The sequence below is a fragment of the Doryrhamphus excisus genome, chromosome 6, assembly GCF_030265055.1.
Source record: "Doryrhamphus excisus isolate RoL2022-K1 chromosome 6, RoL_Dexc_1.0, whole genome shotgun sequence".
NCBI lineage: Eukaryota > Metazoa > Chordata > Actinopteri > Syngnathiformes > Syngnathidae > Doryrhamphus > Doryrhamphus excisus.
The window spans coordinates 3,641,545-3,667,643 of NC_080471.1; the positions used below are offsets into that span (position 1 = coordinate 3,641,545).

General features: G+C 44.0%; 2 protein-coding genes across 7 annotated transcripts; one reads left to right on the forward strand and one right to left on the reverse strand.

Annotated features, from left to right (window-relative positions):
- Nucleotides 1-911: 911 nt before the first annotated feature.
- atp1b4 (ATPase Na+/K+ transporting subunit beta 4) lies at nt 912-8,821 on the reverse strand. Of its 4 annotated transcripts, none has more exons than XM_058076608.1 (9): nt 8,804-8,821; nt 6,533-6,589; nt 5,908-6,124; nt 4,243-4,371; nt 3,695-3,799; nt 3,239-3,438; nt 2,308-2,364; nt 1,694-1,786; nt 912-1,622 (listed from the first exon to the last, which is right to left on the reverse strand). In XM_058076608.1, exons 2-9 carry the CDS (start codon nt 6,587-6,589, stop codon nt 1,461-1,463), a joined length of 1,020 nt encoding a protein of 339 aa, XP_057932591.1. In that variant the 5' UTR covers nt 8,804-8,821; the 3' UTR covers nt 912-1,460. The 4 variants fall into 4 exon arrangements, with proteins under 4 accessions (XP_057932591.1, XP_057932590.1, XP_057932588.1 ...); XM_058076607.1 differs by lacking the exon at nt 8,804-8,821 and adding an exon at nt 6,700-7,060 and having other exon boundaries at nt 6,533-6,592; XM_058076605.1 differs by lacking the exon at nt 8,804-8,821 and adding an exon at nt 6,700-7,059.
- On the forward strand, nt 8,264-26,012 carry tmem255a (transmembrane protein 255A). 3 transcript variants are annotated; one of them, XM_058076601.1, is made up of 11 exons: nt 8,264-8,305; nt 8,824-9,165; nt 11,645-11,787; nt 14,833-14,895; nt 20,727-20,816; nt 21,935-22,000; nt 22,115-22,203; nt 22,307-22,375; nt 24,045-24,207; nt 24,275-24,421; nt 24,600-26,012. In XM_058076601.1, exons 2-11 carry the CDS (start codon nt 9,108-9,110, stop codon nt 24,744-24,746), a joined length of 1,035 nt encoding a protein of 344 aa, XP_057932584.1. In that variant the 5' UTR covers nt 8,264-8,305; nt 8,824-9,107; the 3' UTR covers nt 24,747-26,012. The 3 variants fall into 3 exon arrangements, with proteins under 3 accessions (XP_057932584.1, XP_057932585.1, XP_057932586.1); XM_058076602.1 differs by lacking the exon at nt 22,307-22,375; XM_058076603.1 differs by lacking the exons at nt 8,264-8,305; nt 8,824-9,165 and adding an exon at nt 10,409-11,570.
- The last annotated feature ends 87 nt before the right edge of the window (nt 26,013-26,099 follow it).

The following is a 26,099-nucleotide window of genomic DNA, read 5'->3' on the forward strand; positions in this document are numbered from 1 at the left end:
AACCTCAGGTCAAGGGGTCCCCAAACCCCCAAAACACAAACATTTCCTCAGTTTGATCCCTGTGTCCCAATATGGTAATGGTTTAATTTCATTAGAACATGCATCAGATTCCAATTGAGTGCATCCCATAATCAGTTCCCAGTTCCATATGAGAAGACTGTAAACACATGATTGATGACATTGTCCACCTTGTCGTTTTCGGAATTGAGTTCATGAATTGAGATTCATCCTGAGAAATGGCCGTACAAATGGAAAGAGTCAAAACAACAACAAAACCCAAAGGATTTACAAATGTTATGTACACAAATGTCACTAAGGAGCATAGCCCAACCCCTTGTGTGATGATAACCATAGAACAGGAAAAGGTGTTTATTGCAATGTAGGCCTCGTCTCGCCTCCTAGACACACACCATCATCTTCCCTCTCCATGCTTGTCTTCCAAGAGTGAGACTTCTTTTTATTTTAATGATACCACTTCTTTTTACACTTGTATGACTGTTAAGAATGTCCACTTCCCTAAACGCCACACTTCAAACAGGCCTCATCAAAGGGTGAGTATTTGATTTTTTCATTTTTATTTTTTGTGGTGTTTAGCTTCTTTTTACACTGTGACGAGTGAGAAGGTCTTGCTCAAAACCAAACCTGTCTGTGACAGTTTTAACCCTGTAACAGATGAATGCTGATTCTAAGCACGTATGGGAGGTCAACCTGTGTCTTCCACACCAAACTCATCCAGGCATACCCTTATGCATCTTGTATTGTGCAGTGGGACAGTATTGTTGAAAATGTAGGTTATGTTGCTTTATTCATGAAGAGGTTTTGTTACACAGTACAGACAATAACTTGACAGTAGCGATAGTGATTATGATTATACGTACTAAATAAGGATCCCAACTCCAATATTTCATTAATTTTTAATTTGGCACATAAAGGTTGACCGTACATCTCATTGTGTTTATTACAAGAGCTATAACAGGAATAAATACAACATTGGCGTCAGGTTTAGTAGCACATTTCAGGATGTATTAAAGACAGAACAGAAAGTATTTTCAAAAGTTATATATATATATGTATATATAAAAGAAGGCATGGAAAAAGTACGATTTTTCACTTGTTTTATGTAAGTAAGTACAGTGCATTCATTGTTTGCATGATATTCCTTCAAATATACATGTTTTAAAAATATATGCACAAAATATTAGTACGCGGTCACACAAAACCATTCTAACATATATATAAACAGTATACATATGTTTGTATGTATGTTAGTTTCACTTGGATTTGCATAGACACCAAAAAAAGTCTTTAGTTGGATTAAATGTACTAATAATTAACACAAGGCATGTGAAACTGAGTGTAATTGTGCTTGTCGTGGTACACTTAAGGTCTGAAGAGAATAATTATATATGGTGGACAAAAAAAAACCCAAACCCTAACCATCCTGTGCCGTCCTGCAGGTCCTATGCGCCCACCTCCAAGGAGAAGGTGACGCTGCCAAGGTAGCGGTCGGTGGGCGAGTCGTTGATGATGCCCTTGCCGTTCAGTTTGCACTGCACTTGGATGTGGGTGTCGTACTGCACTCCTACGAAGCGCACGGCCACCACTGGAGATGAGTAGTTCACCTGAGGGAGCCGCATCTCACATACATGAAGGTCATCACACTTTTGCATTTATCAACAAAAATGGCGCTTACATGTCGTAGTTTCCCATAGTAAGGGTAGTACTTCAGGTCAAAAATACTCTTGGGGAAAAACTGTAACTCTCCCAAGGCTTCTGGTGGTCCTTTCTGGAAGAAAAATGTGACAATGCTTAGAAATTATAACCCCGTGTCATACCACCCAAATATGCTCCCTCGTGGCTGTAAACAGCACTGATTGGGCGCTTGGTAAGTGCTGTGATCTTCCTGCAATCCGATGCTTGTGCAGTTCACTATGTGTCAAAAGATGAAACGGAAATCTGCATCAACAATAAGTTCCATTTTTCATCATTTATAATAATTTGACCTTGTTTTCTTGCCACTGTAGTAGTGTTTTTATTCTCATGTTGCCGCGTACTGCTAGAGTCCGTGTATTAGCAGGAGTACTTGTGCCACAGTTTGCCACCCAATAGTATACATTATGACTCAGCTGTTAAATATCAAATATATCCCTATATATTAAATATGGTATGCATGTGTGCCACATTACATTTACTGTATGTGATCAGGACTGGAGCTGATCAGTATTGGAGCACCAGTCAAACGTTATTGGTCACTTGGGTAGTACTATGTGATACTTTCACAGATGGATGGACAGGCTGATGGCCGACCTTCACTCCACACGTCACATTTATTGGTTTCCCTTGGCCAGGCAGGTATCCAAGAATCTAGAAGCAAAAACAGGACATTTTTAAGTGAATCGCTCCAATTGCAATTGAAGCAGTTATTGTCTTCAAATAAAGCAGTTTTGGGAATAGAGTTGAATTTGAAGTAGACCAAACAAAGCTACGAGTACAACTAGTACATTGTATTTCAAGTCTCAACTTCTTCTTCACTACCTAAAATGGGCACAAGGTGTCACTCTGACATCTTGCAACAATAATACATTTTTTTCAAATGCTTATAAAATTCAATCATTCGAGGGATTTTGATGCATTTACTAGCATGTCAAGGATTTGCCTTCAGTGGGAAAACGTCTGAATCTCATTCATCAAGGTCACATTGTATTGCGAGGTCATTCAATTGATTGCAACTGGACTGTTGGGGTTATCATAAGCTCAAGTCTGAGAGCTCGGTGCAAGATCCTATCTAGTATTTATCCTCTACAGCAGGAGGTAGGTCCAGACAGGAATGGTTTGCTCTTTAGTGGTATCCAATGACAATCGTTGATTGAAGGTCGATCGAAGGTGATACCGTATCACCTTCGTTAGCATCCCATTCGGATGTAAGGTTAATTGGGAAGGGATGAAAGGACAGCATTGCATGTGGGAGAAATAATAATAACTACTTAGCTTCTGAATGTAATGCTGACATGACATCATAATACAGGGTTTTATACTGCAAAGGCCAGGAGATGAGCCAAAATGTGCTTTAAGTGGAAGTCTGGCCAGGAAGGTGTCCAGATATTGATATCATATGATGATACTTTTGATGGCACTTTTTTCTGTGTCAAAATGCATGATTCCTGTATAAGTTCCAGGCAACGTTTGCATATTCCACATGTAACATACAATTATCACCTTCCTGAAGACCTCATCTTACCCGGTTCATTCGCAGGAGGATGCAAGGCCTCCCCTGCGAGTAGCCATAGTGGGGGTCCTGCAGGCCCGAACATTCCCCCAGCCAGGACCTCTTGAACTGGCACGCTTTCCTCTCCGCGTCCTCCTCCAGGTCTTCCTGCATGAAATACCTGTTGTGGGTGCAACGGATGTTCTTCCTCTCCTGCGCACCGTCGTTGTACGCTGGGGGGGAGAAAGTGTTAGGCCGACGGGGGGAGGGCGGCATAAATAAACCTTTGCTTTGCCCTGCCAAGTCAGCTTGAATGCATGAATAAAAGGGGAGGTGGAAAGAAAACCCCTGCACACAAAGAGGCTTCCCTTCCCAGCATGCAGTGCAGGAACCAAAGAGAATACAGGACAAAGGTACCAAGGAGGATTAGCCAACGGCGAGCCCGTTTCCTTTTAACTCTTCCCAGCCCTCCCAGCATCGCACACTCACGTCTCAGATATTCATCCATGGACCGGGCGTATTTCTTCCACGATTTGCGGTCGGAGGCGTTGAAGGCGATGTCGTGGCCTTCCAGATGTGGCGCCATGGTCATACCTGCCAGTGGACACCCACAGACAGTCAACTGTGACGAGACATGAGTGGATGTAGACCAGGGTCCAACACACTACTGGTGTAATATCTTTCAACTGCCATTGTGCTATTGCACAGTACTTCAACTTTTTCTTTGGCTTTTTGCACCACTTATTCCAAAATGAATGAGCAGAAGAAGAGGAAGAGAAGAGGAGTTAAGAGAAGGCAGGAATGCACAGGAAGTGATGTGAAGTACTCACGTTCAAAGCCAACATATGTACATGTTGCAATGCCTAACTTCTTCTTACACTTTAATTAGGAACATGCAATATTGCATAACTTTGTCCATTTCAAAGATTAAATGACACCTCTATGACATTTACGTTTGACCTTGGATCGGATTATTCGTATTTGCATTATCTAGCATAGAATCGTGTTCAACTTCACGGTTGTGAGCTTCTGTTTACCTGGTGGCATCACTCTGTCGTTGTAGGTGGGATGGTAGGGACTAATGGACCACATGAGGCAAAACAAGCAGCCGCCAAACATGGCTGCCAGGAAGATGTAAAGTGCAGCATAGAAGAGAAGGATGAGGCCTGAAAGAAAATGGACGAGGTCATTTAGTACTTTCATCAATGCAAATCACTGCTTATTTGTTACAAAACGTAATCATTGAAGTCAAATCTTTGCAAGCTGGTAAACACGACAAACATCAATAGAGGTACATGTGGCGGCTGCACGGCGGTCGAGTGGTTAGCGTGCAGACCTCGCAGCTAGGAGTTTGCATGTTCTCCCCGTGCATGCGTGGGTTTTCTCCGGGTACTCCGGTTTCCTCCCACATTCCAAAAACATGCTAGGTTAATTGGCCACTCCAAATTGTCCATAGGTATGAATGTGAGTGTGAATGGTTGTTTGTCTATATGTGCCCTGTGATTGGCTGGCCCGAAGACAGCTGGGATAGGCTCCAGCACCCCCGCCACCCTCGTGAGGAAAAGCGGTAGAAAATGAATGAATGAATGAATGAAAGGTACATGTGGCTGCTTGTTGCTAGGCAGAGTTTGAACTCTATAATCTTGGAAGGAAAAGGAAGAATTGCACCACCTGCTGGTTCTGATAGGGCACCGCTTCTCATGCCTCCTCATTCCTGTGTTGTAATGAATTGTCTTTATGGTCATTTGTATTAATCGTGATGAATCATTCATTCTATTGTCTATGATGGATTAATTTCACATTACTTTACTTCTCATTCATATAGAGTTTTAAAAAACGATTTTGAGGGAAAATATACATTTCTTTTTTTTAATGACAGGTATTTTGCTGTGTGGGCATATTCCACAGGTCGTACGAACGCTAAAGCCACGTCTGGTGTCCCCCTCGGGGTCCACAAAGGCCTTTCTGTTCAAGCCCAGTGAGAATTCTTCCAGCTGTCTTTTCACTGAGGAACACATTGAACCTCCGGTTGACGTCGTAGTGAAGGTCCTTTGCAGCCATGGAGGCCCGAGCCAGCTCCAGGGAGCAACCAATCAGCCTGCTCTGGTATTGTCCTCTCCTACTCTCGCTCACTCACTCACAGGGCGTTTTGTGGAGGTGGGGGGTGGGGGGTTATTTGGAGAATACATGGGCCCCATTTCTCCTCAAGGGTGCACTGGCATGGCGGCACGGCGGCACGGCTGGGATGCAGCATTCCTGGATGTTAACTTCTAGGGTTTCTTAACATTTGAGGTAAAAAGCCAGCTGCGCACGTGCTAAATGCCCTGCAGCAAAGCTTCAAATCGGACCTGATGAGGAGATGCGTGGATGTTGGCCTGCACTGAGTGGGGACGTGCATGCATGATGAGTTCAGTGTTTGAGGTCGCCGCGGCCTGGGAACAAGGATGTGGAGGGCATGCTAAGATGGAGATGGAATGTCATTTCTGGCTAAAGCGAGACTCGGAGCAGCGTGCTCCCGCTGGGGCCCCGCGTCCCCAGGCGGCCTGTTTTTGTCGAGAATTGTCGGTGCACCTATGTAAACACTGACCACACACACACACACACACACTTGCAGCACTAAAGACACGTTTCCCAAGGGCAAAGACGTTTAAAACACAGCCGTTTTTAGCCACAATTCATACATGCAACATCGCTCAACTCACTCCAGCTCTTTCCCGAGCGGCCCATGAACTCCTTGGTCTCGGCATTCCACAGGTACGTTTTCAAGTCGCCTATCTTCTGGTGCAGCGTCCTTCTGGGCAAGGGCCTGCGCTTCCAACGCTCAAAGTTGAGATCTTCCTGCTCAAGAGGCTGATGCTCGGCCAGCTCCTCCTGCTCCTCCTCCAGCTCCTGCCCATGCTTGAGGATCACCTTTGGAGGCTGGCGGAGAGAAGAGGGGAGAAGACGCTCAACGCACATTGTCCTCGAGGAAAAAAAAATAGATTCAGGGAATTCTGAGCGACATATGAAGACAACCCAACACTTCACTGCATGCTAACGATGTGCTGCTATCCTCACTGCCTCTCGTTTCATGCAGATGATAAAAAACCCTCTGGTGACCTTTGTAGCCCTCATTGGGAGAGATGACCTCCCCTTGAAGCAGAACCTCCTGCTTCTTCTGTCCAGATGTCTGGACTCCTAGCCAGGACACACGCACCCCAGAGGGGACGCAATGTGCAAGTAAGTGTCCCCTCATAGTCGCAACATTTAGCAGCTTTTTTAATAATTGCCTTGCAAATTAAATGACAACAACTTTTTGCATGCTTTTTATGGACTTTTTGCACTTACTGGACTTTTCGGGAGCGGAATCTCTTCAGCTCCTCCCTCTGTGGAACTGGGCTCCATCTTCTTACCAGGGAGAGAAGGTCAACTTCTACATCATCAAATGTGAACATTTCCATCAAATATTACACAGAAAAACAGTTATACAATCGTAAAAAAAAAAAATGCCGTACCTGAAGTTCTTTTTCGGTGGAATAGCAGATTAAAGTGTGGGGAAAAAAAAAACTTAATAAGGAATTTTTTGAAATGCTGTTCGTCAAAAGTTTTGGGGGGATTTCATTAGAAAGTTTTAGTGCTACGGAGAGCCTCCTTCAGCTAAACGCCCAACATAGTGAATGAACTCAGGACAGAGAAACATGGGGGGTGGGATACTTCCTAAGTCCTTTTTTTTGGAGGGTTCAGTCCACATTTTGGCAACGCTTTGGGACCCGGCGCTGCATTCTGCACACGCACACCATCACTCATTGTGTGCTAAAGCAAGCCTGAATGCAATATTTATAGCTCATTGCAGCACAAAGACACCGCCAGCTTTGTCCTCCTGTCCAAGTGATGTCCAAGTGATGTCCAAGTGATGCACCTGAGCAAAGACTGTCGCCCCAAAATGTTGATTTTTTTTTTATCTTAGTCTCTTTTCAGCACAGTCAATGACACCACAACACGTATTGTTGCAGGATTTCCACTTGCACAGCCTTGTTGCAAAATGTCCAACATAAGTTCAAGGAGTCCTTCCACACACACACACACCCCTCACCGCCATCTGCACTCCAGTCACGTTGAGCTAACTGTGTTAGCCGGGGTGCAAGTGTGAGAGGAGGACTTTTTGTTGGACCGTTTTACATGAAAAGAGACATTGTGTCATGGAAAAAAAAGGATTTTGGTTATTTGGAAGTTGGAAGGTGCATACGCGCGTGCTTCTTTGTGTGGATGTTCTCAGCGTGGTGCACTTTTGCGAGAAAGGGCCACCGGTGGAGCTTTTGCATTTAAAGTCACTTCAGTGCATCAATCCTTATAGTACAACAGTTGGTTGGTGCTACGCTGTGGATGAAGATGAGGCAGGGGCCCTACAAGTACACGATTATGTATGCACGCCTCTTAGCTTGTACTTTCTAGTGTCATTTGGGATCAGACTTGCTGTGTGCTGTATTACTATGGTTGTACAGTATTTTACTTAAGGCTGCCTAACCTATACAAAAATAAGAATTTTTGAATCATTGTACTTGAAAATGAGTTTTCAATGGGCCGCAGTTGCGTATGTCTGACAGCAGAGGGCGCACATGAGCCGTCAATGCTGTCTTGGATGGGACGGCACAAAGGACTTGAGCAGGATCTCTGAATAAGAGGAACATTGAATAGAGTTTTAAAAAGTGTCATATGGCTAATCTTTGACTGGCATTTTTGGCCAGTGGGTTATTTAAAACATGAATCCTGTCATAAAGAGGATCTTTGATTTGATCATTGCATTATGTCCTTAAAAACAGCAGCATACTCGTTTTTGCAGTACTTAAATATTGTTTTTTTTTACATTTCATCCAAAATTCCAATGTGAAACATGCTCATACTATGTTTCTCTTTTTTGTGCGGTCAAATAGTCAGAGCATTTGTTAGCATTGTTAACATGCTAATGTTAGCAATGTTAGCTAACTTCAGCATACAAGCATTCCTTACTTTTTTATGGGTAGACAAATACATAAAGACCACTAGCATGGTGTTTGTTAGCATGCTAATATTAGCATAGTAGCATTTTTAGCCGTTGTCATGGGTAGACACTTATAGTTAACGGTAGGTGTAGGCATTCATTTCTATCATGTTGCTATGTGAAATCAAGGTATCGAGGTATAAATCGAGGTATAGTGTTTATTATTTGGTTTAAAAGATGTTTTTCTGTATGTTAAATTATTGTAGGTACGTTTGGAGCGCAGTGTTTGACGATGAAGACCAAAAGTTACTGTTTACTTCATTAGCTTGTTGATGCTAGCTTCATTGTCCAAATGTTGCCTGGTATATTATGGCCAATTTTAGTGGCTGTTGACTTTTCACACAAAGCAAAATGATGAGAGTTTTCAAGGATTTTCAGTTGTGTAATCTAATATTTGTTGTGGTTGCGGAAAAAACAAAAACAAAATTAAGTTAGCTGTGAAATGCTAATCACGAATGTTAGTTCTTATTAGACAACCAGGTTCAAATGACTTAACTTGTCCTTTCACGTTATGTACATACTATTTAAGCAATGAATACTTGAAGTATCGTGTAAGTATGTGTGTTTTTTAATATTCATACCGTATGACATGCGCACACAGAGCCCAATAGCCGCAACCCTACTACTACCACCACCACTGCCCAGACACCGACACACGGCGAGGACACAGACCGACGAACGTGTCAGCAGAGGCGGGCATGTGAGTGACGCCGCCTCGGCCACAGTCGGAGTGGAGGGGAGGGCGCTGCGGTTGTAGCTCAGACGCTTCATCTCATTCAATGACTACGGACGGCCAGCTGGAAGATTTACTGCGAATACGTCGTCACACCGCCGGTTTAATTTACAAGCGGTGGGATCCATCCATCCACCCTCCATAGCCGAGCCATGCCTCCCGCACCGAGCCTCCAGTCCAGCGGGCTGACTCTCTCCGAGACCAGCATCGGTAGGTGTGTGTGTCTGTGCAAGGTCACCGGTGTATCTGAATAATGCCTCTTCGTGTACTTCACCCGTCTTGCTTAATGCGGCTGCAGGATATCGGCTAAAACACAAAGGCTGAGCATTTATAAGCGAAAAATATGTTACATCACATATTTTTCAGTTCCATCCAGGCCGTGGCGCGTCATTGCAGGTGCAGCCTCTTTGTGTGCTGGATGCTCCGATGGCACCGTGTGGATACTTCAAACAACCACAATGGTACATGACAGCACTTGTAGGGCTTTGTTTGCACACTAAATCGGTATGTTTTGTTCAGGTGGCCGTAGAAGTTACTCAAGTGTGGCAGAGAAGTCGTTCTTGTATGCATAGTAATTATTTATAACAATTAGTTGTCATTTAAGCACTACATAGTTTATTAAAGATGGGTCTCCAACTATCATCACTTTACTTTAATTGTGTGTTTTTTGTCCGGTTTCCTCCCACATTCCAAAAACATGCTAGGTTAATTGGCCACTCCAAATTGTCCATAGGTATGAATGTGAGTGTGAATGGTTGTTTGTCTATATGTGCCCTGGGATTGGCCCTCGCCCGGAGACAGCTGGGATAGGCTCCAGCACCCCCGCGACCCTCGTGAGGACAAGTGGTAGAAAATTAAAAAATAAATATTTCTGAATTATTTTTGCTTTGATTTTAGAACTCGGCACGGCTCTCGAGTGGTTAGCGCGCAGACCTCACACCTAGGAGACCAGGGTTAAATTCCACCCTCGGCCATCTCTGTGTGGAGTTTGCATGTTCTCCCCGTGCATGCGTGGCTTTTCTCCGGGTACTCCGGTTTCCTCCCACATTCCAAAAACATGCTAGGTTAATTGGCCACTCCAAATTGTCCATAGGTATGAATGTGAGTGTGAATGGTTGTTTGTCTATATGTGCCCTGTGATTGGCTGGCCACCAGTCCAGGGTGTACCCCGCCTCTCGCCCAAAGACAGCTGGGATAGGCTCCAGCACCCCCGCGACACTCGTGAGGAAAAGCTGTAGAAAATGAATGAATGATTTTAGCACTGGTTCATGTCTGTAGTCGTGAACTGTTTGATGTACACCAGAGTTCGGGTGATTGCATTGGAAGTCGACCAAACCAACTCAACTAACAGGGCAAATGTACCAAACGTGACAAGTGTGAGCGCACCCGCGGAAGTCGAGGGGAGCGATGTTTGTTTTATTTATATGACTGGCAAAATGTAATTGTTCTTCATAGTATATGAAGCCGATCCCAACTGGATCCTTTGGTGTACTACTCTACCCAAAGTCAGGTGTCAAGCTACCGGTAGGTCACGGGCTACCTATTGGGGACCTCTGCTGGACCACCGTCCCTGCTCAAATGCATTCCCACTAATGGCCGACAGGGGGCAACTCCCCCAGTTTTCTGTTGTAAAAGAAGCCAGACTTCCCTTGTAAGTAAGACGTCGATGACATAATGAAATTTCTTCTAATGGGATTTGCTATCAGGGCTAAATGCCTTGTGGTTGGTAATTGCGGCTCTGGAGATTGATGTTGTCAGAAGACAAGAGGTGATTTTTGACTTGATGTGCGTCTGTGGACTTCTGTGTGTGGTCAAAACAGTGAATCATTCAAGTGATAAAAGTCGTCTCACAAGTTGAGATCATGATTATAGGCCATGTTAGGAAATGGTCGCCCTGACTGAGAACTCGCATAGTTAATCATCAAGGTCATGTTGCTGTCCCACTATGTGAAAATGTGTCACTTTTTCCTCCAAGATGTGTTTTGCTGTGACTGATCCGACATCGTGTCAGTTGTCATAGCTGTGAGCTATCATCACATGTATCTTACCCACTTTAAATGTTCATGGCACTGATATACACAACGTTAATTACTCTTATCCAGTAGCTTCATGGTAATGGTCATGGTTTTATTTGTTTCGGTTATGTCACATGCTTACATTTGCACAATTCAACATGTCCTAAAAGAGTAGGAAGAAGCAGAGCTTTTGTCATTCTTCCATTTCCATGTTCCTGAAATTACTGACTGCTCACGTCTGGGCATCTTTGCATGGGGTTTGCATACTCTGCCCATGCCTACTTGGAAAAATGGCTGCTAATACTGTACCAAAGAAAATACGTTGCATACTGCAGGTTATCTATAATTGCTGTGCCAGTTTCCAGTTTCAATTCAAGCATGAATGTATTTTTCTATGTTGGTCTTATTGATTTAGAATGAAATCTGAGTCCAGATGTCAGCTGAGGTCCAATTTCAATTCTCTTCTCTTCCTGTTTCACCTAAACGCTTAACTTGAACTTTCAGGAACAGTTGTTCTGTATCACAGAGGCGTTTTAAAAGATGCGTACAGCAAAGGTCAAAGATGAGCAGAGGAGGATAAACGTCCCATCTCCAAACATTGTAAATCAAAGTCAGGGCAGTTTTATTGCCTGGCGTTACGACTCCTGTGTGTGAAAGTACTCGTCTGCTCCTAGGTTCCTTTAAGAGGAGGAAGAGGAAATCCATCATCGTCACGGTGATGCTGCTGATTGTGTCCGTGCTCATTCTCATCTTCGGCCTGGCAGCGACAACCAGGACACAGAACATCACCGTTGGCGGCTACTACCCGGGACTCATTGTGAGTGGAAGTGACTGACACACAACCCACTGCCACTTTTCACAATATGATGTGAAGTAAGCAAGCACTCCCAATTACTGAAGGTCTCAGTGGGGTGAGTTTTCCTCACATTCATTATTCAGCATCAGCCATCAGTCATTAAGCGCTGAGAGTCTTTCCCATAAATGTCTTTTCTCCGCTGCATTCGCCTTTTAGCCTTCAGCAGCATATACACAGCCATGTCAAAAAAGTAGAATATTGTGTAAAGGTCAATTGTCTTCCGTAATATCATTCAAAAATATCAACCTCTGTATATCCTAGATTTATTACACATCATTTTATTGTATTTTGTTTAATGTTGATAGCATTTAGCTCATGAAAACCAAAAAATGTGTCAATAAAATTCGAGTTTTTCATCAAAACAATTTCCAGCCGCTGAAAAAGATGTTGAATTACTGTATTCAATACTTGGTTTTCAATACTCCTTTTGCACGAATCACTGCTTTAATTCAGTCCGGCATGGAGGCAGGCCCAGGATGCTTCCATAGCGGCCTTCAGCTCATCTCTGTTGTTGGGTCTGATGTTACTCAGCTTCCTCTTCTCAGTACCCCACAGATTGTCTTTGGGGTTCAGGTCAGGGGAATTTGCAGGCCAATCCTGCACAGTAATGCAGTTGTCAGTAAACCAGCTCCTAGTGGTTTTGGCACCGTGGGCAGGCACCAGGTCATGTTGGAATATGAAGTCAGGATCTCCAAGAAGGTTTTTATCAGATGGAAGCATGAAGTGCTGCAATATCTCCTGGTAGACAGCTGCTTTGACTCTGCACTTGATAAAACAGAGTGGACCAGGACCAGCTGACAATGACAATGCACCCCAAATCATCAGAAAATGAGGGAACGTCACACTGGACCTCAGGCAGCTTCTCTCCTGTACCTGTCCAGTCTTCCTCCAGACCCGAGAACCTTGATTTCTAAATGAGAGACAACCTTTGGGCAAAGAACAGGATCTTGGGCCACGAGCCAACGGTCCCATCCAAAGCCCACGTCAGACGTCAGCATGCACAATGAACCCAGTATATACATATAAAGGTTTCAAAATTTGAACAATATTACGGAAGAAAATGACATTTTATGCAACATTGCAATTTTTCGACATGATTCTGTATTTTGTGAATATTGTTTCCTATATGAATTCCGTTAAAACTTCCTTAAAATTACAGCATGATACTGTATAAAAAGCTATCAACAGTTTTCCTAATTTCTCCATCCAAAGGTTAGATGGTTGTCACCTTTTTCCCTTCAGGGCCGCATGCAAAAAAGGCTAATTAATTAAAATTTTAATTAATTCAAGTCGCTAATATCAATTCAATTATTATTTCAGGATCTACATTGATCTATATTGAGGGATTGAACATCCTCAAAAATATATACATATATGTATTGACTTAAACAAAATATTTAGCGCATATTTGTCCCAGTAAAAATGTACATATTTTCGGGTTCCCGGACACAACCCCCAAAACCTACTCAGTAGCGTATCCTCAATTAGTGAAAATTAGGCACCCCCAGTACATGGCTAGCAGGAAATCTGCACAGTAGATACACCCACATTTTTGTACTTCCCTTGATTTATTTTCTCAACTTGTAACTAAAATTAAAGTAGCTTAAAGTAACACACTGTTGTTTCTTCATGTGTAAAAGTACATTTGAAATGCCTGTAGTAATGGTGTAGTAGTAATGGTGTGAAATGCATTCCAGTCGTCCATTGCAAAATCACAATTCGAATATCATTTACATTGTAAATTAATAAATGATTGTTTTTTTGTGGTTGACTATGGCCTATTATTAGTAAAAAAAAATATTGAAAGACAAGTATTCTGGTGGCGGCACGGCGGTCTGGTGGTTAGTGCGCAGACCTCACAGCTAGGAGACCAGGGTTCGGTCCCCGCCCTCGGCCATCTCTGTGTGGAGTTTGCATGTTCTCCCCGTGCATGCGTGGGTTTTCTCCGGGTACTCCGGTTTCCTCCCACATTCCAAAAACATGCTAGGTTAATTGGCCACTCCAAATTGTCCATAGGTATGAATGTGAGTGTGAATGGTTGTTTGTCTATATGTGCCCTGTGATTGGCTGGCGACCAGTCCAGGGTGTACCCCGCCTCTCGCCCGAAGACAGCTGGGATAGGCTCCAGCACCCCCGCGACCCTCGTGAGGAAAAAGCGGTAGAAAATGAATGAATGAATGAATGAAGTATTCTGGTACTAGGCATCAGTAATGCTATGAAACATGCCTTGAGATTACATTACCTTCCATACTACATGGAGACTGAGCCAGCACAGCCAAGCCGACATGCTATGCTGAGACTGATTGGAAAAAAGGTTCTCCTCTCATTGTGTGTGGAAGTGGTAACTTTTTGGCTGCTTTGTCCACCTTCACCAGTCCATTTGAGACACATTCTTAAAGGAAAACTATACTTTTATTGGACTTTTGCCCATCATTCACAATCCTTATGAGCATGAACACAGGTCGTTTTATGTTCTGTGTAGACAGCTAATGGACGTAATGAGATCCACCTATGCCACCTACAAACACAGTTATTAAAACACCTCCTAAAACCGCCAAACGAGGTTTTATGATTTTATATAGATCATGATCAGATCTGAAACCAATGACAGTAATCACAATAAACGAGGTATGACTGAGGGTTTCGACTATATGAAAAATATGCGTTGTTATGGGTCGTCCATGTTTGTGAGCTCCTGTGAATCCAAGAGCCTTTATAGAAACACCCACAGGTAACAACATTTAGGTGATTTTCCAGTTTTCTGTGTAATGTTCAAATGCAGACCATGTTATCTGTTAAATATATACATGTATATTCTCCACCCATGTCACACCACATTGATAAACGATCCTCTTGAATAATCTCCCATAAATGTCATGTAAAAATGATCATGTTGTAAGTCTTCCCCAGAGCATGACATTGCTCATGGCACTTAGCGACTTGATTTATCATCATGACACTTTAGCCCAATCCTCTAATGGACTTTTATTTTCTCTTGGCTTTCAGCTGGGCTTTGGCTCCTTCCTGGGAATCATCGGCTCTCATTTGATAGAGAACAAGAGGCAGATGGTAGGTTTTGTGCTCGGTGTCACCTTGTCTTATGTCATTAAAGCGACAGTATGTGCAAGTCACAGTTACCGTGCTTGAGGATGCAGAGCCAAGTCTGGCAGCGTCCACAGGGGTTTGTACTTTGTGCCAGAGCTAAAAGTGAGATGCGTCCCGGAATAGAAGTTGGGGTGTAAGAGGAGCAGGCCAGATGTCCATGCTGGAATGTAACGGCAGATGAGCGTGGCTGTCAGAACCCAGATGAGGAATGACTTTGGACCGTGACACCTTTTTTAACAATGCAGCAGAGTTTGGATGTCACGGCAATGCGTGTCCTGTTTTTACATGAAGAGTCTAGTTACGTTAAAACTAGTTAATGATGTTTATTTGATTGGCGCTTTGGTTGGAGATGTACATTCAATACCGTTGAGCTATTTTCCATTTTTGCCAGGCTGGAATTAATAGACAATAGATGTACATACAGTAAACTGGGGCCTTTATTTACTTAGACTGCAGGCAATAAAAAAACAAGCTATTCATATATATAAAAGCTATTTCTTATATTGTAAAAATGATTATAAGGTGCATATGTAGTGATGCACCAATCCACATTTTTTGTAATTTTTCTGAGGTCTGTTTACCTTTACTGTATATGCTGTGAGTGTGGAGGATGGCTCCAGTGTACGTATGTGTGGACACATCTACCTATGTTCACTGATACACTTTTGGCTGATATTTTTCTCGCTATGTTTGCTGACAACATTAAAGGACGGAATGCGACTCATGAATGGGGAGTCTAAGCGGGTGGTATGGAATATGTCTGCTACTTGAATTACTCACGTAGAAGCCCCATAGAAAGGAAACATGGTCATGTAATACGTGGCGGTGGCACAGCAGTCATATATAAAAAGGACATCAAAGTCACTCCAATATCCCTCCAAAATGTTAACTCCTTCGAATTCACTGCCTTCAAACTGTCCGGTCCATCCCCCCTTGTCACTGCTGTCATCTATCGCCCCCCAAAACCAAATTCTTCTTTCCTATCAGATTTTACGGACCTCATCACCCAATTAAATGCCATCTCATCATCCATCCTTCTGCTCGCTGATTTCAACCTTCATATTGACAATTCCAACTCCAAACCTGCGACAGAATTCCTTGATCTTCTCAGCTGTTTCTCCATCACTCAACAAGTTAACTTCCCCACCCACACCAGAGGACACATCCTGGATCTTGTCTGCACTACTGGTATCAATGTTGACAACCTCACTAGCCATAACCTGCACATATCAGACCATCTGGCCATCACATTTGATTTACACACATCTCCTAGTGTCTCAAAAATCAAACGTCAAATAACCTTCAGGAATCTCAAATCCATCAACCCTCATGCCCTTACCTCACTTCTAACCACAAAATTTGCTATCTCCCCTCCCCCGCTGTCTGAGGACCCCTCTGAACTTGTCTCCTACTACAACAATACCCTTTCCTCCTGTCTTGATGAACTGGCCCCTAAAAAAACCAAATTGGTCTCCTTCTCCCACACTGCCCCCTGGTACACCCCTCTGCTCCATAATATGAAGACCCGTAAACGCCAGCTTCAGAGACTGTACAAGAAATCTGGCCTAACTGTTCATCTTCAAGCTTACACAGATTTTCTACAGCAATATAAAGATGCCTTAAACACTGCCCGCTCACGATACTTCTCCAATCTGATTACATCTGGTTCCAACAATCCTAAATCCCTCTTTTCAACAATCAACACACTGCTAAAGCCAAATGACAACTCCTCCTCATCCTTCACCACCACCAAATGCAACAACTTCTTAACCTACTTCCAGTCCAAAATGACCAAAATATACAGCTCCCTAAACCCCCCCCTCGGCTCACTCGCTTCCCCCTGACCCTCCACTATCTGGCTCCACCCAACGACTCTCCAAATTCACACCTAACCGGTATGAAGACTCCAACATGCTCCCTGGATCCTATCCCTTCTTCATTCATCAAACCCTGCCTCCACATCATCTCCCCGCTGATCACAAGTATCATTAACTCCTCCCTTATCACTGGATCCGTCCCACAGTCTCTCAAGCTGGCGGCAATCACCCCCACACTCCAAAAGTCTGGTCTCGATCCCAATAACCTCTCCAATTTCCGTCCCATATCCAACCTCAACTTTCTGTGCAAAATCCTTGAACGTGTCATAGCTGCTCAACTTCAATCTCACCTCAACTCCAACAGCCTGTTTGAATCCTTCCAGTCCGGTTTCCGTCCCAAAACACAGCACTGAAACAGCTCTTCTTAAAATCACCAATGATCTTCTTCTCTCCTCCGATTCCGGCCATCTTACCATCCTCATCCTCCTAGACCTCACCGCAGCCTTTGACACCATTAGCCACTGTATCCTCCTGTCCCGCCTCAAAACCAGCCTCAATATCACCGATTCTGCTCTGTCCTGGCTCCAATCATACCTCACCAACCGTCAACAGTTTGTGCACATAAATAGCTGCTCCTCCTCCATAGCCCCTTTACCGCAAGGTGTTCCCCAAGGTTCGGTGCTTGGTCCTCTTCTCTTCATCCTCTACATCCTTCCACTTGGCAATATCATCCGTTGACATGGCCTCAGTGTCCACAGCTACGCCGATGATATTCAACTATACATTTCTACCACCTCCATCAACTCCAACATCTACTCCACCCTCACCAACTGCTTAGCTGATATCAAAACTTGGATGGAACAAAATTTTCTCAAACTTAATAGTGACAAAACAGATATTATCATCATCGGTCCCAAAAACACCACAACGCCCACCCATAATTTCCATCTTCAATTTGACAGCGCCACCCTCACTCCATCCCCGCTCATCCACAACCTTGGTATCCTCCTAGACCCCACCCTTTCATTTGAACCCCACATCAAACAGTTAACCCGGACTGCATTCTTCCATCTTAAGAACATAGCCCGACTCCGTCCATCACTTCCATTCTCTGCCGCTGAATCCCTGATCCATGCATTCATCCCAACCAGAATGGACTACTGCAACAGTATTCTCTACGGTACACCTTCCAGAACCCTCAACAAACTACAATATATTCACAACCTCCTCACCTCCACCCGCTCCCGTCAACACATTACCCCGGTCCTCCAAAACCTCCACTGGCTTCCCGTCCCCCAACGCATTCACTTCAAAGTTCTTCTCATAATCTACAAAGCCCTCCACGATCTGACCCCCCCATATCTCACAGACCTCCTCCATCCACATAATCCCCCACGTCCCCTTCGCTCCTCAGACTCAAACCTCCTGGCACTCCCCTGTAAGACCAAGCTCCGAACCTGGGGAGACAGAGCCTTCTCCATCGCTGCCCCCACCCTCTGGAACTCTTTGCCCCATTCACTCCGTGCTTGCCCTGACCTTCCCACCTTCAAAAACCAACTCAAAACCCACCTCTTTAAATCTGTTTTTAATATTGGATTGGTGCAAGGCGAACAACCTGATCCTCAATGTTGACAAAACAAAGGAGATCATCGTCGACTTCAGGAGATCCAGACCCAGCCACATTCCACTCAGCATCAACGACACAGCCGTGGAAGTTGTGAACACAACCAAGTACTTGGGGGTGCATATCACGGACAACCTCGGCTGGTCACTCCACGCCTCCGCTCTGGCGAAGAAGGCACAGCAGCGACTGCACTTCCTGCGGCGGATGAGAAGAGCCTCCCTCTCCCCTCCTATCCTTACCACCTTCTACAGAGGGACCATCGAGAGCCTGCTGACCAGCTGCATCTCAGTCTGGTCTGGGAGCTGCAAGGCCTCGGACTGGACGTTACTGCAGAGAGTGGTGAGGACAGCGGAGAAGATCATCGGGACCCAGCTCCCCCCCATTAAGGACATAGCAAACAGCCGGTGTGTATCTAGAGCCCATCGGATCTGCTCTGACCCCACACACCCCCAGCATGGACTGTTCTCTCGCCTGGCGTCGGGGAGAAGGCTCTGCAGCATCCGCTGTAGGACGACCAGGTTCAGAGACAGCTACTTCCCCCTGGCCATCAGACTGCTCAATGCCAAATAAGCCCCTCTACCTTACTTACATTATTATTATTTATTTAAATTATTTAAATTATTTGTGCAATTTACTGTTCACACTGCACTTTACATTATGTTGTTCATATTTGGTGTCTATTTATTCTCCACATTATTATTATTGTTATTATTTATTATTACTTATCTTCTTTTGTGTCTGTTATTATATGGGAGCCAGGCAACGACATTTCGTTGGCAATTTCACTACTGTGTTTTTGTGCAATGACAATAAAGGGAGTCTATCTATCTAAATATCTAACTTTTTATACCTGACTGCTGTGCCCCGCCCCGCCCCGCTTTTACTCATGTTTTAGCTGTGTATTAACCAATCAATGTTGTACTTTGGTGTGTCTTTTATTCTGTTTACTTGCTCTATTCAACGTCATTCTTTTGTAAAGTGTCTTTGAGTATCTTGAAAAGCGCTATACAAATAAAATGTATTATTATTATTATTATAATAACAAATTTCCTGCACAATACAGCAGCAACAGAACCAATGTTATGTTGCTTCAAGTGGTGAAGATGGCTTCACTGAGGGCTTCCAGTGCCTCGAACCATTGGTTGACCATTTTTGTAAACTTGCCTTGCCATCCATCCCCAAATGCTCCAATTGGAGTTCGGTGAGGGGAAGAGTGAGGTTATTCCTCCTTTGTCAGGTGGGCACTGTCAACTGCAGCGTTGTCCTGTCGAAAAAGCCATTGCGACACAGGAGAGGGCCTTCAGTCAAGAGGGGCAGTTGCAGTTTGACGCCCCTGCACAACCTGAAGAGCTATTTTTCCATTGAAGGACAAAGCATCCCAGATCTTAATGGCACCCCATCAACATCTCAGGTGGGATCTCCTTGTCCTGCCAGAATAAAGGTTTCTTTTTTTGGTGCTTTTGTGTTCCAAATTCCAAATGAGACCGGATCTTTGAAGTCATTTTTATTGTTAAACATACGTATCTCTCACAGATGGCGTCTGATGGTTATTGGACTGCACTTGGCAACACAAACAACCTTTGTTTGGGCCGAGGATTGTTCTGTGACTTGACGGACAGCCAATCAGATCCTCCGGCTCAGGGCCAGGGAAATGTTTTGGGTCTTCGATCCATAACCCTCAGGATCTTTTAAGAAGTTTCAAATGACTTATTATTAATTATTATTATTATTATTATGTCTTATTACGTCCAACCTCAGCAGTCGGACTGCAAGAGGCCTTGCTAGCGCAGCTCAACACTCCACTCCACCGCATTGAAAAAGAACAAGCTCTTTTGCCTTGGCCATGAAGAGATCATGAGAGTGTGAATACCTGACACAAAATCACACGACTACGGATTATTGCCAAGATTTTAGCTTTTAGTACTTTGAACGTCCTTCATAGCCATCCGTGAAAATTCTCCCATTTTCAGGTGTGTACTTCCTACTTCTTCTCAGCTGTTGCCATCTTGTTGAGTTAAAGAAAAAAACACACCAGGAGGTTGCCTACAGCCACTGCTTTTAATGTTGTTTGACCTAGCACTAATAAGAAACCCTGGCGGTTATTAGCTTTTCTAGAAGACGTATCCAGCAGTCGGACTATCTGCTGTCAATTGAATGGACGTGTTCATTGGAGCAGGAGACCTCCCAGACAGATTTCATTCCAAGCTGCTGCTGCCTTGCCTCCTTCCTCTACGCTCCATGTTTGATTGAACTCAAACTGAGCATGCTGTATGGGTTGTATTAATCCAAAGGTATGTGCATGTTGAACGAGCAATAGAGCTGATGCACCGCTGTGCTTTGTGTTCCCTTCCCAGCTAGTGGCTTCCATTGTCTTCATCAGCTTCGGGGTGGTGGCTGCCTTCTGCTGCGCTATTGTAGATGGAGTTTTTGCCGCCAGGCACATTGTAAGTACAACTGAAGCTTTGCTGCAGCACATAACCAAACCTATATGTATGTATATTATAGATGTGAATGGCATGTATGCTTAAATGCCAGTCCCATTAAAGCACCGTGTGGGTTTAGATTGTGGGAATTAAACATATGTACATGGCAGTAAACAGCAGCCAGCCTTACAAAGATATTCTGTAGCAGCAAGAGCATTCCCCCATCATGCACAGCAAACATTAGGTAACCACTAATTATGTGAAATTAGATGGTTGGAGTGTAAGCTTCTTGGCATTATTTGCGTGGGTGATTAATTTGATGCAGAACAATATAAAAAGGACAAGTAGGAGCAAAATATGGGAATAAAAGCAGTATCGAATGTAGAGTAAAAGCAGGGTGTGTTTAGCATTCTTAACTGTGTGATGATTTGCCTGTTATGACATAACTCCAACCTTCAAAAAGCCTGTTGTTCCTGAAATCCCCTCTGGTGCTTGTGTGTCTCACCGAACATTACATAACACCTGACACCTAGTGACCAGTTGACATACATACAGTTGACATACATTGCCCCTTCTTTGAATGCATCTACTGAATGCCTTATATTTGTATTTTACTTCATATCGACATTTTCCTGCACGGTGACCGAGTGGTTAGCACGCAGGCCACACAGCTAGGAGACCCGGGTTCAGTTCCTCGCTTGGGCATCTCTGTGTGGAGTTTGCACGTTCTCCCCGTGCATGCGTGGGTTTTCTCCGGGTACTCCGGTTTCCTCCCACATTCCAAAAACATGCTAGGTTAATTGGCCACTCCAAATTGTCCATAGGTATGAATGTGAGTGTGAATGGTTGTTTGTCTATATGTGCCCTGTGATTGGCTGGCCACCAGTCCAGGGTGTACCCCGCCTTACGCCCGAAGACAGCTGGGATAGGCTCCAGCATATCCGCGACCCTCGTGAGGATAGGCGGTAGAAAATGAATGAATGAATGAAACTTTGAAATTCAAAGCGCAGGGTGGCGAGGGATTATTGAAACTCTAAAGGAAAGCGAAATTGTCCACCTGTGTCTTAATATGTTTATATTGCATGTAAACGATGTATATACTGTATATACTACATACAGTAAAATACTGGTCATTGCAGGACCTGAGGCCTCTCTATGCAGGACGCTGTGACTACCACTCGAGCGAGACTGCATCTGAACGAGACGTAAGACGCATCCATTTTGGTCAAATGTATATTAATTGCAGAATATAGAATATATATGCATGAAAAATCAACATTTCCCACTCTGAATAAAATGTAAAAATGTGTCCTGCTCAGGTGGCCTGCCAGACGTCATCTCGCACGTCCTGCAACCTGCGTGTGAGAAGCAACACGTGTTACTGCTGCGACCTGTACAACTGTGGCAGGTGAGTATTCCCGTATTACTTGTATTTTGGAAGCGGGTCCTTTGCTTGTTGCCACTTTTTGTGGGAGAAAAAGAAGAATTTTTCTTTTTAACCTTTGTTGCAGAGAGCCTCCTCAAATGGGACTTCAGAATAAAGATTTGAAAAAGTTTAAGAAACCATCAATGATTTGGAAGTAGGTCCCTCATTTCTAGACCTTGTAATGCAGGGGTGGGCAAACTACGGTCCGGGGTCCACATCCGGCCCGCCAGATCCTTCCAATGTATTTAATACAAACTTTAACATAAAAGCTGGCAACATGACTTACAAGTCAGTCAATCTGAGAAATGTTGATGATTTAGGAGCTTTTTATATGTAGTACAAGTCTACACATATGTACAGTATAGTATACGTATAGTATGTAACACACAACTTGTTTTATGGTTCATTATTCACTTTGTATATCACACATCCTGTATCCCTCCTCTTGTGTTAGGGTCGGCACCGACCCGTTTTACATTTGAATGCATAAAAAGAATCACATAACATTTGTTTATTGCTTCAAGGCTTTTTGACTTTGTCAGGAAACTCTATTTCAACAAAGTCAAACCAAAAAAATAATTTTTACTACATTTTAAAATGGTCTGGTTGAAATGATGACTACTGTATTGTTAGGGTCGGTTTCGACCCGGTCATAATAATATGACTGTAAAGCAATATTTTGAGCCACAACCGAAATCATAAGTGTACAATTAGCCAACACAATGACAACCAGCTCCTCTTCTCATCATGGAAGCTTCAGGGGATTCTCATTTTGACCGCTTTTTTTTTTCAGTATACCAGCAGAAAAACAAGGTCCAGACATGTGAGGGGAATTCACTCATTTGACTGATGGCTGATTTCACATTTACAATTTGGATCATGGAAAGAATGGCAAGAAGTACAGTGAACCAAGATCTGGACCTGTTCTGCTTTTTCATTTCACTTTATACTAAAGTTCTGTTGCTGAAAACGATAACTTTTTCTACCTTTTCTTGACATGAATATATATGGGTCAAAATTCACCCCAACACCATAGATGTTTCTTTAGTGATTAATACTAAAATGAGAAAATAAATCAAACGAATTGATTTAAGAGATATGTTCTATATCCCTCAGTAATAGCCAGGTAACAAAAGAACCTTCAATTTATGAATATGATTCTTTTGAGGTTCAGTTTACCATTTTTGGAAATAGAAATGGAGGGGTATAGTGACAAAAAAAGGCCCACATGCCCACACCAAAAGTATTAAAAGCAACATTTTCATGGATGAGGAAGCCTAAGAAGGTAACCAAGAGATTTGTTGGTAACTTATTGTTTTTAGTGTATTTTATAGCTGATTTAATACATGGGTCAAAACCCACCCGTTAACATAAGAGATGATACCAGAAAGCTAACACAAGAGGAAGGTTATTCCTGTACATTTGGGGTGTCTTATTCCGTGAAGAAAAAGGCCACAGCTGCAACCACATACATTGTTTACATTATACATTGTATGACACTTTCCACATACGATAAGACAACTCATTCCAGGTGGACTGTTTTTCAATTATAAAATGTGTGTATCAAATATATAGTCCACCCCCCCCGGCCAATTTTTTAAAATTCATTGCGATTTAAGAAGTTTGCCCACCCCTGTTGTGACGGCCCGCCTTAAGAATCCACACGCCGTCGTAGAAGCGTGTCTTCCCTTGCATGCCGTGTGTGTCCGTGACCTCCTCTGTGCTGAGTTGATTTACGTCCCCACGGAACATTTAAGCACCGTTGCTGACCTTTGAGGCTTGACTTGGGCTTGTGCTCCTCTCTGTCCCGTCCACTGGGCTAGCCGCGTGGAGGTGGTCGGCGGCTACCACGAGTACACCGACGTGAAAAGCTGTCAGGATGTGGTTCACCTCTACCACCTGCTCTGGTCTGCCACCATCCTCAACATCGTGGCTCTTTTCTTGGGCATCATCACCGCTGCCGTGCTGGGTGGCTTCAAAGACATGGTGGGACGTTGGTGACATTGTGTGCGTCGCTAGATACTAACCCGTTTTATTACTGCGTGTGTTTTAGACACCTTCTCAGACCTCAGAAAGCACATCTGAACCAGAGGCCATCACGGCCTCGGTGCCCTCAGAAGGCCCACCACCCACCAACTCTGTCAACTCCTACTACAACACCGCCCCCCGCCTGCCGCCATACAGCGCCTATGACGCACAGGTAGCTGGTCCACCTGCTGGACACTTCATTAGGAACACCTGCACTCATCTCAGAAGCTCCAACGCTAAAACTGGATGCCATGTTTTCCACAATGATCATACATTCTGTGTCCAATAAGGTGCAAGCTGGTTGGCATGACGGCTCATTTATGAATGATGTCTGCATTCCGTGTGGGCAGGTGGGTACCTACATGTTGGCCGACTCCTCCGGACTGTCAGACGACTCCCAGTCTGGAGCCAGTCACCTTTGGCCCACCATGATTCCTCCACGCTACTCCCCACCTCACAACCATCCCGAGGACAAGCCCCCGCCATACAGCCCCTAAGAGGGGGTGGGACGGTACCCGGTATGCGATGCCGTCTGATTGCCGTTGAACCTGAGGAGGCGGATGGCGCCATCAAGGGGAGTTTCAAGGCGCAAAAAGGTGCTTGCACGCTTGGCCGGCGCAGCTCAAGAGCATTGAGGAAGTTTACAGTTGATCTGCCTTAATGCCAACAGTCTTCCAGCACTGCAGCCTCCGACCCCACAGGCCACACCTTAGCATCCTCCATGTTGATCAGGAGGCTGTGGATGTGACATGACGTTAGCGGTTAGACTGGTTTAGTGGTTAGAGTGTTGATAGCTTATCCAGGCTTTTCATGTACAGGCGCTCCACAGGTAAGTATTATTCAATCATCACTTATTATACTATTTTCAACTCTTTTCAATCTGTCTGAGACGTCCCACAAGAATTGGAAGTCAATTGGCCCAGATCTGGACTTGATGCTGCAACTTAAATAGTCTGAGTGCTTTTAGTAGCCGTTTTATGTGTCTGTAGCGTTAATGCTATCGGGCGACGTCAGCCCATGCCCGCCTCCAGCAGCATACGGCAGTGATTGGATCCCATTCCTTTTACGGGCTCCACTTCTTATGAGTGGATTATTGAAGTGAATCAGGTCGCTGATTCTATTGTCATAAAGTGCATGCACACAAACCCACACATGCTGCAGGCTGTGTTTTCAGATGTGTAGCAAAGCCTTTTTTTTTTCAAATGTTGACATCTGTGAGTTCAAATATCTGTTGCGGCGTCTCAATGTGGTGCATGTTATCTCAGGGGGGCGGGGGGGCTCATCCATCTGGGGCGGGTCAAAGGAAGTATTATGTCCATGAGGAAGGTTTTTCCCTGATTGTGTCATGAAAACAAAGAACTTCAAAAAAAACAAAAAGCAAGCATTTACAATTGAGGGCGATGATAAGATTTATCTCACATTCGGTGTTCATAAACTGACATATTACTTTACCTTTAAAGAAAAGTTTCGGAGGTTTTTGAGGCAACATCATGGATGTTATTACACTCCACGTGCAATTTATTCTATTCTCCTCACTTAATGCTGCTGAGCAGAAACACCTTTTCCCTTTGGAATTAGCGACCATTTCACTAACAGGACGTGAGCTGTGATGCCAGTGCGGGACTCACAGAAAGCACATGATGGAAGAAACACGCGTGACACCGTGAGGACGTAAGATTTTGTCCACTGCTCTCATTGAACTGATTCTCAGGGTTGCTGAGTCTCATTTTGTCTTGCTATTAAAGTTTGTTCAGTGCTATCAACACATTTGGTGTTTCTACTCCATCACCTCGAACAGTAACCTTCATTATATCATTTAAGAACGGCTCAATCAAGGGCGGGGAATATGT

Coding starts and splice junctions, on each gene's coding strand:
- atp1b4 (XM_058076608.1), bottom strand. CDS start 6,589: ATGGAGCCCAGTTCCACAGAGGGAGGAGCTGAAGAGATTCCGCTCCCG. Junction 6,125..6,532: donor TTCCGCTCCCGAAAAGTCCA/GTAAGTGCAAAA, acceptor TCTCTCCGCCAG/CCTCCAAAGGTGATCCTCAA. Junction 3,439..3,694: donor CATGGATGAATATCTGAGAC/GTGAGTGTGCGA, acceptor TCTCCCCCCCAG/CGTACAACGACGGTGCGCAG.
- tmem255a (XM_058076601.1), top strand. CDS start 9,108: ATGCCTCCCGCACCGAGCCTCCAGTCCAGCGGGCTGACTCTCTCCGAG. Junction 14,896..20,726: donor TAGAGAACAAGAGGCAGATG/GTAGGTTTTGTG, acceptor TTCCCTTCCCAG/CTAGTGGCTTCCATTGTCTT. Junction 22,204..22,306: donor GACCTGTACAACTGTGGCAG/GTGAGTATTCCC, acceptor CCTTTGTTGCAG/AGAGCCTCCTCAAATGGGAC.